The 16,301-nt window shown below is 43.2% G+C and overlaps 1 protein-coding gene across 1 annotated transcript in view; it reads right to left on the bottom strand.

Moving 5' to 3' along the window:
• The window catches only part of MRPS5 (mitochondrial ribosomal protein S5), a 428,043-nt gene that overhangs the window by 49,100 nt on the left and 362,642 nt on the right, over nucleotides 1–16,301 (bottom strand). Inside the window, exons 7-8 of the mRNA XM_085612093.1 lie at nucleotides 8,273–8,319; nucleotides 6,212–6,269 (exon numbers count right to left, since the gene is read on the bottom strand). Coding sequence (XP_085468219.1) covers nucleotides 6,212–6,269; nucleotides 8,273–8,319 — 105 coding nt within the window. The remainder of the gene's footprint in view (nucleotides 1–6,211; nucleotides 6,270–8,272; nucleotides 8,320–16,301) is intronic.

The raw sequence follows: 16,301 nt of genomic DNA, 5'->3' as shown, positions 1-16,301 counted from the left end.
ATGAGTGATTCTATTTTAAAACAGAATATGTGAGTGCTTGTGTAACTCTGTGTGTGTGTGGCTGTATGGATGAATAAGTGGGTGTGTGAGTAGCTGTATGGGTAAGTGGCTGTCTGAGTGGCTAGATGGGTGAGTGGGTGGGTAAGTGGCTGTAAATGGTGAATGAAAGGGTGCATGAGTGGCTGTATGGGCGAGTGAGCAGGTGTGAGTAGCTGTATATGGTGAATGAATGCATGAGTGGCTGTATGGGTGAGTGAACAGGTGCATGAGTGTCTGCATGGGTGTGTGTGAGGGTACATGAGTGACTGTATGGGTGCATGAATGGTGTGTAAGTGCTTGTGTGAGTGAGTGGCTGTATGGGGGTGAGTGGGTGTATGGGTGACTAAGTGAGTGTGAGAGGGGCTCTATGGGAGACCATGTGGTTGTCTCAGTTACTGTCTAGGTGACTGAGTACATGAGTTAGTATCTGTATGAGTGAGTGGGTGTGTGAGTATCTGTATGGGTGAGTGACTGGTTATGTGAGTACCTGTACGAATAAGTGAGTGTGTGTATGTGGCTCTATGCATAAGTGAGTGGGTGCATGAGTATTTGTATGGCTTTGTGAGTGGGCATGTGAGAGGTTGTGTGGGTGTGTAAGTGGATGTATTAGATGTTGCATGGGGGTGTGAGTGGTTCTGTGTATTATGTCATCAGTGATTTCATTTGAGATATCATCAGTGAAGTCACTGACCATGTCATGAGTGATGTAATATGTGAGGTCATAAGCAGTGCACTGCGGGTGCGTAAGTTATAATTTACACATCTAACTATAACTGCTGCATTTCTATGGTTTTGTACGAGAGAAGTCTGAGCCTCACTATAACATCCATGTTTTCCTAACTACAAAGTCCCTGTAACCTTTGTTTTTTTTCCAGTGAATTTCTATGGAGTTTCAATGTTATTCCCTAACTGTAACCTTTGAGAGTGAGTGAGTGCATGAGTGTCTCACTGGATATGTGAGTGGGTGCGTGAGTGTCTGGAGTGGGTCTGTGAATGGGTGTGTGAGTATCCGAGTGGGTGTCTGAATTGTTCTATGAGGGGATGCATGAGTGCCTGAGTGGGTGCTGCCCTTTTCCTGCTCCTTTCCTGCCTCTATTCTACTCACTTATAACCTTTAGTTTGTCTCTTTCAGCTTGCTGCTGACCTTTATTTTTCCTCTTTCTACTAGGCCTGGGTGGAGTTCGCAGAATTCAGTGGACTTACCAAAAAACTCCACCAAATTCCACAGAATGACATTACCAGGCAAAGTATTGCTCTGTTTTGAAAATTTTGTGAAGATTCGTCAAGCGGCGCCAAAGTTATTGGCAAAACACAAAACGCTCTTCCTATGGAAACTAGGTCCTAACTATAACTACATAATATATATATATATATATATATATATATATATATATATATATATATATATATATATATATATATACACATGCACACAGACACAAGGAAGCAAGGAACTCAGGGTAGATCCTAAGCTTAGGAGGAGAGCAGTTCCTGTATAGAGCACCCTACAACACCAGCAACCCGCTGAATCTGCTCACCTCAAATGTCTGTTTTTCAAGCAAAGTTTTTAGACATGGGATTAGCACAGTGTTATCCACACCAAGCTAAAAAGGGACAAAATATTTTGCCATTTTTACATCAAAGTCTTTAAGCATAGGATTATTCAATTCAATAATTCAATAAACCTTTATTCGGCTTTAAGGTTAAAACCATAAAAGTCATACGGCCTATGTTATACCATAAATCAGAATACAAATTGGCGAGTGTTATAAAATCCAGATGAGCTATACACATATAAAAAACATAAGTTACAATACAGATAATATTTACAGTTTGTCCTTTGACTGATGGCGAACCGTAAAAAATTAAGAGTGTACAAAACAGTATCACTAGTAAGAAGTTGTAAGAAAATAAAAGCTGGTCTCACCCTCCTAAAGCCCATTTTTTTAAGATATGGATTATAAATAACCTTCTGGGAACAGTATAAAAAGTGCAGAATATTAAAAAGTGCATCATGTCCTGAGGAGATTCTCCATCGCAGCCACAGGGCATGAGGCACTGACCTCTGTGAGAACCATCAGGATATGCCAATAAGTAGTGGAAAAGGTCAAGCCGGAACCTCGTCAAAACAAAATGATCGTGTATGCTTTTCAGCCCTAGAAGATAAGGCTCCGTGATAGGCATGGTTTTCAGTACGACATACTTGCGCACACTGGGCTTACACAGCTTGTTTCCTTCTCTTTCACTAGGTCGTATTCTTAAAAAAATACTCCCTGGCCCAAGTGAGGTTCCTTTTACCAATTCCCTCTGGATTCGTAAAGAGATCAACTCTTCCTAGTCTGGCAAGGCTTACTTTTATAAACCGGAGCCATAGAATACCTGAAAAGTGATCAAGAGAAAGACAGTCCCGTAGGACGTCTTTACTAATTATGCTTTCTTGCTTGGCCCATATTTTAAACCACAAGGCCAGAGGTCGAAAAGCCAAGTTGTCAGAGAGATAAGGCATTCCCAATTCCTCATGAACAACATAAGATGGGTGCATTGCGGGACAGAAAGAGCTCTTTGCAAAAATGAGTTTTCGGTGATCTGCAGAGCCCCAAGCGCGATATGGCACCATATCTCGCTTCCATTACTGAACTTTGAGATACATTTCGCTTGGTAGATCTTGAGCATGGCCCCTATTGGTTTGCCTCCCACTCTGCTGGCAAAGTTAAAAACAGCAGCTGAGGCTTTCACTAGCTCCCCTTTCTTTCGGTTAAGCAGGGGGCTCCAGCTCAATGAGTCGTCAAACACTACTCCTAGATAGGAGAAAACATTGGTCTTTGGTATTAAAGAGCTCCCTAGTTTAAAGGTGGGCTGCTTAGCCTTAGCGGGTCCCACCTGCATAATATATGATTTAGAGTGGTTCACCAACAGGTCCAGTTCCTCAATAAAGGAGGCGAAAGAGTTTAGGAGAAGTTGTAAGTCCCTTGCAGTCCTCGCCAGGAGGACTGCGTCGTCCGCATATAAAAGGAGTGGCAGGCTACTCTTGCCTACATGGGGACTGTCAGCTTTGGTGGCTAGAAGGGCCTTTTCTAGGGAGTTGATGAATACATTGAAAAGGAAAGGTGCAAGAATGCACCCCTGACGCACCTCCCTCCTGATGTTAAACTGACGGGACACTTTCAGGTCCTTAGAGTAGCGGACAACCGCCCTAGAATCTCGGTAAAGGTCCCTCAAGAACCAAATTATGTTTTTAACAATGCCAATGGATACCATCAGCTGCCATAGCTTGGACCTGTTCACACAGTCAAAGGCTGAGGACAGGTCCATGAAGGCTAAATATATCGGACATGAACGAGCCACAGTCCACTTATTCAGAACAAGATATAAGTTCAAAGCACTGCTCTACAGTAGACCGGCCAGGGCGGAAACCATATTGTATTTCAGATAAAATGTTGCTTTCGTCCACCCAAGTTACCAACCTGTTAAGAATCCTATGAACCACCACCTTCACCACAGAATCTAGGAGATAAAGCCCAGGAGTCTGGGCTGCCGACCCACACTCCAGCATTAATAACAGCTGTAAGGACAGGCACCCAAAAGTCTATATGGACAATATAATGGTCAGGAGGAATCCCATCTGACCCTGGGGCCTTTCTTTTGGTTAGACCCAATATACCAGATCTTACTTCCTGGGTGGAAAATATGAGATCCGCCTTGCTTTCCACGCTTTCCTGCCCTTCAGATCTCGTGGATTTTGGTTGAAAAATACCCTCAAAGTGGTGGACCCAATCATCCTCCGTGATGTGGGCGTCCAATAATTTGGCGTTCTCGTCTGAAAAAAATGGGCTGTTATTGAGGACCCAAAACTTAGAGCTATTGCGCAGTGTGCTTGCCTCCACTAGAACAGACCAGGCCTCCTCCTTCAGCGAGGACTTACGAGTTGCTAGTGTAGGCTTATATGCTCTACGCAGTCCTTTTACCACCACCACCACCACCTCTCGGGACCTATTGTTTAAGTCCTGTCTCAGCTTCCTAGAAGCCTGGGAACAGACTGAATCGAACCATCTTGGGCCTTGTGGCTCACGGCCCCTATTCGGGGCTCTTAAAAGCCTCCGTATGACAGGGGACATGTTTCCAAATGCACCCAGGATGTCTGAAGCGCTAGCCTCGCCTTCCAGACAGGTGGCAAACTCCCTGCTACACTGAGTTACAAGGGATTCGTTAAAGGACTCGGGTGCTATACGTCCCCAATTTAAACTCTTCCCCGCCTCCGCCACTTTGAGAGGAATACACCCCCACCCACCTCAGTATGTCTATGTACTCGGGCCCAACCTGTTGCCACACAAGTGGGATTATGATCGCTGAATTCACTTGACTGGACAAAGAAGTCTGTACCAGAGAAAAGAAAGGAGTGGATATAAAGGTGAAGTCTATGAAGGTCTCACAACCTCTCCCGGTGAAGGTGGGAGTAATGTCTGTTTTACCCGGAGGCAACTTGTTCATGACAGATTTTAATCAAGTTCAAATAGGATTAAGTTAAGATCGGTGCCCTGAGGGTTGTGCTACATGTGAACACCAGATTGTCGGGCACAGCCCATGGCTTCCACTCCTCCTTGTCTAATATACCCACACATATGGATGTTAAAATCCTCAGTTAAGAAGATGTGATTACAGGTCAGGCCTTTCAAGGTGCCACCCCGTAATATTGATGCATAGGATTAGCTAGTGCCATCAATGCCGATCTGAAAAATGTCAAAAGCCTGTTATGTCTCCAGACACAGTATTACAGCTTTGGACTGGGGAAATACCATCCAAGCCAACCTAGAATTATTAAAAGTAACTCCTGACAGGTGTTTAGCTCGTATTATGAGCTCTTCAGAGAGGTTTTCCTTTTTCCAGACACAAGTAAGCTCCCAGTATGAGTCAAAACGATACCCTGTCAGGCTTAGAGTGCAGCATAAATGATGCACAAAAAGAATGCAAGGAATATATGAATATATATATATTATATATATATATATATATATATATAGACTGAAAAAACAAAGGTTAAAGTAATGATATAGTAAGGTGAATTAGTCGGTGACAAGATTAAAGTTTTGAAACAAAATACAGACATTCCCCACCATAACTTGCACCCACGCAATGCACTGCTTATGACCTCACATATAACATCATCCATGACATGCTCTATGACATCAATGATGGCATCCCAAATGACATCACTGATGACATCATCCAAGCTTCTTTTGTACACATTGCTCTTTAAACGGGTATAGCATTAAAAGCTTTAAAAGTAAGTACAAAATAGCTCAGAAGAATATGAGGCATCATTAATGCCATCACAGAAACATCTCCCTTAGGTATAGAAAACATTAGTTAGGTGCTACAATAACCCTGTACAATACACTTCGCGGATAGAGTAGTTCACATTAACAGTCAACCACAAATATATGGGAAACCCTCATTGTATAAGGTGTTCAATCTGTATACAACTGTTCAGAGAAAGCCAAGTTACTAAAAATACGGAATGTCTGTTCCAAAATGAATGCCCTACTATGGACAACTTTTATCTGTATCAAACCCCTGACAGTCATCAAACCTACATTGGGAAAGGAAGTTGATATGAGAAGAGAAGTGGGTACTGTAAACAGTATTCACACCATGGAGACCCTGTACCAAACTGTTTGAAGACAGCGAAACTCTCATGAGAAACACACTACAGAGTATTAAAAAGTATCTACTAAGAACAGTGTACACTATATGCAACACTGGGCAAAAAAGACACAATTCGCTTAAACTAAGCAATGTCTGAAGGTGCTAAAGAATACAGGATCTGCATACTGTGGTGAAAACTGAGATGTTTGAAAGGCTCTTCTTGTGGGTGGCACAATTAGTGCTGCGGCTCACTCTAGTAGCCAGTGCAATACCTGCCCTGGGTATATGGTATACCTCTTTACAGGGTACTTACAGATACAGCACCTAAACCAATCAGGTAAGCACAACTTCCTAGCATGTATAGTAAGGGCACTTACGCTTTCAGTGGGAAAGTGCTCAGAGCCCTAAGGCCACGGAGAGAGAATCAGCAAAAACCAAGAGGAGAAAAGCAAAATGTTTTAGGGGATTCCAACACATGGCCTGCTGTACATGCAGATATAAGCAAGATTAGAAGCTGATTTTTACTTACTTGTGTGGTCCTGATATCTTTCTATGTAGTGCAAATAGTGAATTGCTCTGTTCTTTGCCTAGAAGTAAAAAAACAAAAAACTATTTTTATTCAAAGTATTATGAGAGTGACTGTGCACTGTTTGTCTTTTTATTATCATGTTATGATCTATGTGTTGTTGCTTTTGCCATTTGCAGAGGCTGAAACCCATTGTGTGGTTCTTTAATAATTTGGTGTTACACCTGAGTGGAATGAAAGCTGGTCTCCACTGATATGGTGTCCTTCAGCAAAAAAAGGGCTCAGGCCCTGGCTCTCCGTGGGAATCATAAAACCTGAACACAGAATGGGCCAGAAGTATCGTCAAACAGTAGAGATCTGAAGGAGGGGCACCCTACTCTTAGCAGGTCCAATGGCTCCTGCATTGCCCATGGATAGATGAAGCGCGAAGGAGAGAGGTGAAAGAGGACAGGCAGAAGAGCCACAAACATTTGTATTGTTTCTTTTACTTTAAGTTTGACAACAGGAATTCATTATACTTCATGAGACTTACCCTGTTCCAATAAAACCAGTAGTAATGCATCCAAAATTATGATACCTCAATGATGCACTATCCTTGAACGTTATTTACTAGTTTTACTACAGTAATGGAACTCATCTATCGCTCTATACCGAAACATCTGAAATAAAATGTACCCTTTCAACCAATAGGAAAACATACTTAAACTGGGTTGAACCAATGGTGACATCGTGAGCACTGGGCTTAGGGCGTTCCGATGGCTACTGTGAGTAAACTCAAACTGACTGAACTTAGCCTCCCATTTGAGTTGAAGACTGTAAATTGGGCAGCAGACGCCATCTTTGCTCGTCGGTAACTTCACTATGAGCGGCCCGGTGTTAGGCACGATATTTTTAATAATTAGGGTGTAAAGGTCGGCATAACTTATCCTTCCGACCCCTGCACAAACAGGAGTCGGAATTATGTGGATTATTCGTATTTAGGGTCTAAGCTTTGCTGGTTGAATTGATCATTACATTTTTCTAACAGTTTTGGTCAATTGGAAACTCGTCAGTATTTCAATATAATATGCATCTGTTTTGTTGGTTTTAAGGGATTCTGTGTATCCACCAGGTATGCTGTGTACGTCACGAGGTCAGAGTGGTATATAGAAAAATCAGGCATTGCCCAACGTGCTGATCTGACAGGTCAGTGTTTGTGCCGTTTTTTTTGTCTGTTTGTGGGCCTGTTTTATGGTTTGCTGGGCCGATCTTCAATGTTGATTTCCCTGAAATTAAAACAAACATGCTTGCAGCTAGCTCAAAACTATGCACTCTTCCATACCTTTCAAAACACTTGGGATGCCTTTACAAGTTCAAAAGTGCCCAATTTACAAATATGGGTCACGTTACTAACTCTCTAAAATCCAGTCATTACGACTTGCACCACGAGGGTCCACTATGGAGCAAGGAATTACCAGGGAAATCAGTAATTCCAGGTCTGATGTTCCCAGTAATTCCTCATTTTGTGTTAGACTGATGACTTTCTGGAGATGGTCAAGGCATGCACTTGTTTTAGCTAGCATATAATGGCATGGGTGCAAACACCATAGTAATGTTCCTACATGTAAACCCCGTACGCCATAGATTCCTTTTTCCACCATGGCAAAAACAGCCCGCCCTCGATTCATTTTCTGGCAGTTTCTCTCTCTCTGTTTCCATCCGTCCTTTCACACCTTCTCTTCTCCCGCTCGGATCTCTTTCTCTCTACCACCCCTCCTCCCTCTCTCCCTTCTAGAAGAACCCCCGTGCCTGCCGTAGTAAACGTCCGGAGGGTGGGAATATTAGAGCGACCAGCAACGGCTCTGGATTTTCAAAATCGGCCTCAAATGGTTACTGGGGAAATGCCCGATGGAATAAAATGCCAGTCGGGCCCTGGTGCTTAAGTTCGAGTCATCCATATTAAAAATGAAGACAGAAGTGCACTGGAAAAATCAAGATCATTGGTATCTTTCAATCATACTTTTTAAATTAATGTATTTGAAATTGCGTTTAAAAGTCAATTGTTCTAAGCGTATGAATACTTACTTTTCGGAGTGCAACTGTTCTCTCAGATGCTTTTCCTATTGCGAAGCCTACAAAAAAATATATAAAATGTAACATTTATTTATTTACCGAGTAAGTATTGCCATAGCAAGACGCAAGTAAAAAACGGTATCTGTATAGCTTCTGTAATTCGAAGAAATGAACAGGGAAATACCTTGCAAAACTTGACACGGAAATTCTGGTATGATAAACCACCTTTGATTATTACAGCGCCTCGAGGACCTAAAATGGCTGATACACCATATCATCAGATTCACTGAGCTATAGGCGATCGCAAATGGGATGAATCTAATAAACACCTACTCATGCACCAACTCCCTGCTTCCTCACATCTGTGGCCTGAAAGCTTTCTTATAGAGCTGTAGCTCTTCAAATTCCATAAAGAGGCGTCAAATTCAACTGGAAAAGAATGGCTTTAACTTTTAACGTGTATTAAACGCTCCAGTCTTCGTATGTTCACTGTCTGTCTTAGCAGTACCTGCTAAGCTGTTTCAACACTAGATACAAGTTGCTTTCCTGAAACTGCTTACAAACATTTGTTTTCTAGAAGATTACAAATAATTCTTATCAAAAACAAAAAGATAAATTTAGAATAAAAACATTTTGGAATTGCTGCCAAATAAGATGTTAATAAGGAAAAACAAGACCATCTGGCCATTGCTACTGTCATTTCTGCCGATTCGCTCTGTTGCAAATAACAGGTGTTATCGCCCTGAAGAAATGGCACTCTGTAGATCTCAGAAGGATGAGAGACTAGGGGGGACTGCTTTTCTACGGGGTACACGTACACCTCATTAGGAGGAGATGTGGGTAACTCCTAGGGCCACGGACTTTGAAACTGGTGTACCAGGTTCAAATCCCAGACTCAGTTCAACATCTTGTGATCCTGGCCAAAACCACTTAATTTCCCCATGCCTAGAAAATTGGTTATGTATTCTGTTTCTTTTGTAAAGCGTTGTAAGACTTACAGCCAAGTTTGTGTTATATAAAACAGCACAAATAACTGAACACTTTACTAATCATCATCAAGGTAACTTTATTCGGTTTCAGAGAAAAAAACATTAAAGTACATAAAATCAACTATACATTTTGAAGTTACCATGGCCTATTTACATACACATGATAATCACTTCAGTTATTTCAATTATTAAAAAGAAATACAAATTAAGAATAACATCCTTAAAATCAGTCTAAAACAACACTAAGGGGAAATTCATTATTAATACTAGATAATGTAGATCAATTACAAGTATCAATATCATTTTCTAATAGCAGTTACCACCTTAATAAAATTGGAAACCCCAATACATATGTCTGATGGGGCAAAAGAGTACAAGAGATTAAAACCATCAGTATAAGAGCTTGGCCTAGAGCTTTTTAAAATCGGGACTAAAAATCTACTCCTAGGCTCCTTATATAGGGTGCAAAAAAGCATGAGGTGCAATGTGCTTTGAACTGCCAAATTGTCACAGGGGCAGAGCACCAAGTTGTCTGTCCAACCAGCTTGTGTCGGAAAAGCCACTACAAAATGCAGGGTCAATAAACGTAACCTTGTTAGGTAAAAGCGAGCCTGGATATTTGAGGTAAACGTTAGGTAAAATTGCTGTTGGGCCGGAAATAAACACAGAGGGCCTGCTACCTCTGGTTGGGATTGACGGGTGTTTGCCCTGCCGTAATGTGCCTCTTTAATAATTATTTTCACATTCTCATGAATACTTGCAGGGCAATCAAAATAATATCCCAGACCCAACTTATAAAAGTTATCCCTGACAAAAGATAGCCAGGGGATAGCTAATAAACCATCAAGATTAAGACAGTCTATGATAATATCTCTAGTAAAAGTTAGCTCCTCCGATAGCCAAATTGTGGCCCATAAAACTAGGGAGGCAATGTTTATAGAATCTTCAACAAAGTCAAGTCCCACCTCATAATGACAAAAGGTAGTAGGGGCACCTTTTGGAGCCATAAGCAGCCTTTTAATAAATTTGTTCTCCATAGTCTGCAACTGGCTACTGTTATGGTACCCCCAGACACCTGCAACGTATGTTACCACCGGGACACATTAGGCCTTGTAAATTGTAACAAGCTCAGTCACAGGTTTTTGCACTAATTTAGATGCAAAACGAAAAAGTCCCTCAACCACCCTACTAGCATTATGCATTCTTAATGTCACAAGCGAATCCCATTTCAGCTTTTAGTTAAAAATATTCCCTAGGTAATAAAAACTTTTCGTTTTATCAACTCTCATTGAGCCAACTACAGGATTTCTGGTTTTGGTCGTTTTAGGTCCACAGACCATCACGTGAGATTTCACAAAATTGACCTTTAAGTCCAGCGATAGCATACAATCGGAGAATGCATCAAGAGATTTTTGAAGGACATTTGCAGTTAGGGCCATGAGCACAGCATCGTCCACATGAGAGAGGAGCGGAACTTGGACACTCCCAATGCGTGGACAGTCAAGATTTTTCTCTACCAGGAACGCTTCTAGACCATTAGTGTAAATTATAAAACGAAAAGGTGCTAGTATGCATCCCTGGCGGACACCCTCTGTTAATACAATAGGCCTAGTTTTTTCGCCATTGGTGCCATATCTAATGCGTACAGATGTAGAGGTGTGGAGCCTACGGAGAAGAGAAACAAGGGGTTCCTCGACTCCCATTTTCCCCATTAGTGCCCACAACTTGTCCCGATTTACTGTATCAAAGGCACTGGACAAGTCCATTAAGGCCAGATGCATAGAAACCTTCGTGGCACGCATGTACTTGCCAATAATCAGTGACAAGTTGAGGCACTGTTTAGTGGTACCCAAGCCCCTCCTGAAGCCATACTGTGAACTTCCAATAATCCCTGAATCTCTGGCCCAGATTTCTAATCTCGCAAGGATGACCTTACCCAATACTTTTGCGGTGGCATCAATTAAGGAGATAGCCCTATAGCAAGAGGGATTGCACCTGGTACCTTTTTTTAAACACAGGGATCACTATAGCCTCCTTCCAGGTTGCCGGGATGGGCCCGATCACCACTGCCTTAAAAACATTGGACAGTAATGCGGCCCACAGTTCAGGGTTCAGTGGCGGCTGGTCCATAGCGGGCGCTGGGGCAGCGCCCCACTTAGCAGAATCAACCAGAAAAACTGCTCACGGGCAGCAAGAAATGTGAGCAGACGGCAGATGCAATTCGTCTGGTAACATTTCTGGCCTGTGCTGGCAGCTGCTTCACAGACTCAAGTGCGCATGAGTCATGGTCAACAATAAACCCACAGCGCACGCACACACGCAGGCGAGAGCAGCAGGAGTCCAGAACTGGACTCCGACTGCGCATCTGCGAGAAGGGCACTTTTTATTTCAGCACCCCACTCCATTGACAATACATTAGGTATGCTGCGCATGCCTAGTGTAGTGCAGGAGTCTCAAGATAGGATCCTGCTCGGGCAGGGACGTACAGCCGCCCCATGCCCTGTCAAATGGCAGGATACAGCCGAGTAGCTGCCCCCAGTCGCATCCAGACTTATGGTTTGGCAATGTCTGTGAGAGGACTCGGAGACGTGATGCGACGCGCGACCGGCGGAGGTGATGCCTTATCCTGGTGGTAAGTTTATTTGTTTTTATTTTATTTTATTATTCCCCCCCTCCATTCTGTAGTAGTGATAGTACTGTACACAGTGGCTTGTTATACTGAGTGCACGATTCCCTGTGATACTGTAGAGTGCCTTGTGTTAGTGTGAGTACAGAGTGCCTCGTGATAATTTGAGTACTCAGTGACTCGCGATACTGCGTGCACGGTGCCTGATGATAGTCTAAAGTGCTCTGGGTTTATGCGAATACACACAGTACCTCGTGATACTGTGAGTACGCACTCAGGGCCTCCGTGATACTGCAAGCAGGGTGCCTGGTGATGCTATTATCCGGAACGATGGCTCAGCGGGTTAATTGCCAGAGGCATTCTGTGATTTATCTACTGATCCGCAGCCCGCTGCCCCTAACCACATGACACCATTTGCTGTTATTGTTACTAATTAAAAACGGTAACCGGCATATTGTCAGCATTATAAATATAAAATATTATGTGTTCCTCTGGCGCCCTCAGGGGAAGTCAGCAACTGAAGTCCGTTTTAAAGTCACGGATCTATGGACGAGATAAGGGGAGGAGAGTGGGCAGAAACGGATGAGAGGTGGCCAGGATGAAGCCTGAGGAGAGGGAAGGAAGAAGAATGTAGGAAAAGGACAGAGTAAGATGTGAGAAGAAGCAAGAACGAAAGAGGGCAGGAGGAAAGATAGTGACTGGTGATCTTTTGTGACAGACAGCAATAAGAGCTAAGGAAGCGACATTGGTGAGAGGTAAGGAAAGCAACAGAGGAGAGATGAGATGGAAGCAACAGCGCTAAGAGGGAATGAAGGCGACAGCGGTGAGAGGGGTGGAAGTGACAGAGGTGAGAGGGAAGGAACCATCAGCGCGAGGGAAGGAAGGAGGAGTGGTGAGAGGGAAGGAAGCGACAGAGGAGAGATGGAAGCAACAGCGCTAAGAGGGAATGAAGGCGACAGCGGTGAGAGGGGTGGAAGTGACAGAGGTGAGAGGGAAGGAACTATCAGCACGAGGGAAGGAAGGAGGAGTGGTGAGAGGGGAAGCGACGGTGGTGAGAGGAAAGGAAGCGACAGCAGTAAGAGGAAAGGGAAGCGACGGCAGTTGGAAGGAAGAGACAGCGGCGAGAGGGAAGGAAGGGCCAATAGGGAAAGGAAAGCGCAGATGTAGGCCCGACTCAATATCAACGGAAAATAATGTTTTTACATTTAGTTTACCCTTATAAGAAACCTTTAATAACTCACTCGGGTTCAGGCCTGCCTCTTATAAGCTATAACCAGTATAGCTAATCTTCACTCCAAGCATAGCCATAGACACTCCTAAATCCAGGTTACTGGGCTTGCCCTCATGCTTTTTTACTTGCTATTGGGGTGACTGGTGAAGTATACTGAGGACCGGTTGGTCCATAGGCAGGCTCATGGCACCATGTGTCTGACCGTTCCCCACCTCAGGGGCCCCTGCTCACTCTTTCCCCTCAGATGTGCGCCAGCTACATCTTTTTCAAGCAGCGATAAATATGATAATACATATGTTTCTAATATCACAGTGTGCTTCAATGCATAGTTATATCTGTCCCACTGATGGCATGTTTATTGAAGTCCTTATTTTAATATAACCGACAGTTTGCTTAAACAGTGAGCCGTCACAGATTATTTTAAAGGGCTGACATGTCTGCAATTTTGCATTATGGGACTTGTAGTTCTTGTAATGCAATCTCCAGAATGCAAAGAAAACTGTACCCTAGCTACTCCGGGATGGATCTGGAAAGCTATTGAATTGGTATGAAAGGTTATCATTCGGCACAGAAACCCAGACTCTCTCGAGTACACTTGTGTTGCTACATAGGGTAGAAGTCTTTTTTTGCTCAATTGAAAACACACTGCATTCACTTCGTGCCAGGGAGGTATATTTAATATTAGATTGAGCTTCACATTCCTACTAGTAGGAGGTGATATCTGAGAGCTCTGATTGAGGTTTGCCGCTGACAGACAGGCCGGTGCACTACTTGCCTTGCCATGCCTGCCTGCATCTTTCCAAAGTGTGGCTGTGACCATGTGACACGATCTGTATGTATCGGTCTCTCTAGATGCATATAGTAATGATACATAGTTCAGCGAAGGACTGAATCTGGGGTGTCAGTTTATGAAAAACCTGAGGATGAAATAAAAAAAATAAAAAGATGGGACTGTGATTGTTAGCAATGCTACTTAGCAGAATGTACTAAATCTCAAATCTGCCACCACATCTGTGATGTACGGCAGCGTCAATCAGGCCACCAGCATGACATTCAGCTCTGTTTGTATGGACCTGGCTCTGTGATTGCATCCTGCCTGGCCTTTGTCTGCCGGTGGCAAGGCTGGAGACCAACACAGTCAGTAGGTACCATGATGTGCACTCATATATTAGTGAGTCACTGCAGGAAGCCGTTTTATGCTCCCATATATGCCAATAGAGGCAACAGTTGTAATTCCCTCAATAAAGGGGCTCAGTTAACATTTCGCACTGGCCCACTCATTATCTAATTAATGTGTTCAAATACGTCTGACTGCAAGCGCAGCATAGGTCGTGTTAACTTTCTACACACTGTTCAGAAACACATGTAAGCCAGTAGCACGCCAAACAAACAGTTGAGTAGAAGGTGCCAGCTTCATTACATGATTTGCATTGTAGGTGCTGACCTTACACTACAGAATTGATATTGCAGAACAGGCATGCAGGCCGCCTTATAAATCAGTTCACTCAATATCTCAGGCCAGAACACATCGGAGCAGTTTTTCATTCCTGATCACCCATCCTTTGAACAGAGTCACACCAGCAGCACTACGTATTATGCTGCAATTGAGAGCTCTAGAGCTGAAGGCACTGCAAGTTTCTCACAGTGTGTGCCAGTCAGTCAAAAATGTGTTCGGAATACATGCCCATCCAATCCTTGGCCTCTTTGTAGAGAGCACAGGGAAGTGGTCATGTACTCCTGTTGTAATTGTGATTCTGTGCAAATGGGTGTGATGGGACCTCCATTATGGGGGTGCACAGTCTTCAAAATAATAACAAGGCGAAAGTAAATGAAAATGCAGTGCTCGCTGGCTCCTCAAGTCATCCCTAACTGTTACGCCCCGACACTTTCAAATGACACCAGCCACCACTGGTTATTTTTAAAATAATCCAGTGGGACACCATCCGGGACAGGGGCTTTCATGCTGATACCTTTAGCTATGGCTTCCTCAACCTCAGCTACAGAGATTGATGCACTTAGATGGCGTGCCAAGATCAAATCTAAAGGCAGATCCTCGCTGGGGATATCATATCTGCGGCCTTTAGGATTGAATATGGCCGCATAGTGGGATACCCAGACATCTGCCACGATCAGGGAATCCATCCTGCCTGTCTCCTCGCTGAATAGAGGGCGGTTTATAACTTCTCAGAAGTTTTTCGAATTCTTGAGGGTGCTCACTCTATCCAGGTTATCTCAGGCTAAACCCCTTAGTTCTTCTTTCCTCGGTTTCACAGAATCTTTGTAAACCTTCCTGGCAATTTTAATCTGGACCCTATCTCGAGGGTGTGCATGTAATGCCAGTTTTAGATTTTTGTGTGCTCTAGTACATTCAGCATTAAACCATCTTTTCTCCGGGTGGTCCACTGCCTTGATTGTTCTAGTCACATTTTTGCCTACATTTGTGCAGATCAATTGAAACTCCTGAATAATCTCAGCAGGTGAGATGTCATTTTCTAAACACTTCAGAATAGAGTCATAATTTGATATGACTGTTTTAATTTTAAACTCAATAGGATTTGCTTTATTCCATATAAGTGTTACCCCCTTATTAGGGTTAAAAGAGACTTTATGGCCCAGAGCAATACCCGGCTGAGCTATTATATTAATTGCAATTATAAGTGGGTTGTGATCACTTGCACTATGTGGGGCCACCACAAAATCACCAATACGTTGCAGAAACCTTTGTGATATAAACATAAAATCAATAGTACTCTCCCTACCTGCACCCGCGTAAGTAGGGCACTGTATTACAGGGTTGCTAACTAAGTCATTAATAAGGCCTAAATCATTCGCCAAAATGATAGAATTAAGAGCCTCAACCTGGATAGTATGATTAAAATGTGCCAAAGGCTGCCCCCCCATACTTGACATCCCACATGCACAGCCTGAGCTATATAGACAGATTGAATAATTAAAGTCTCCCACCCAGAGGATACACAAGGGTTGCCACTTCTCTGAGAGTATATTAATTTCTGCCTTTAGTGCCTCAATGACTTGAGAAGTGTTATGATTAAACATATTATAGTACCAATTCATCACTAGTAACTTAACTTGTGCCAGATTAGAGATCATGACTAGTTGTCGGCACCTCCCCCTGGTATCATGACTAATTGATACCAGGCTGAGGTGCAGACACTGTAACTTTTATACTTTCAA

This window comes from Triturus cristatus, chromosome 6, assembly GCF_964204655.1.
Source record: "Triturus cristatus chromosome 6, aTriCri1.1, whole genome shotgun sequence".
Lineage (NCBI taxonomy): Eukaryota > Metazoa > Chordata > Amphibia > Caudata > Salamandridae > Triturus > Triturus cristatus.
This window is presented reverse-complemented; position numbering and strand designations above follow the sequence as displayed.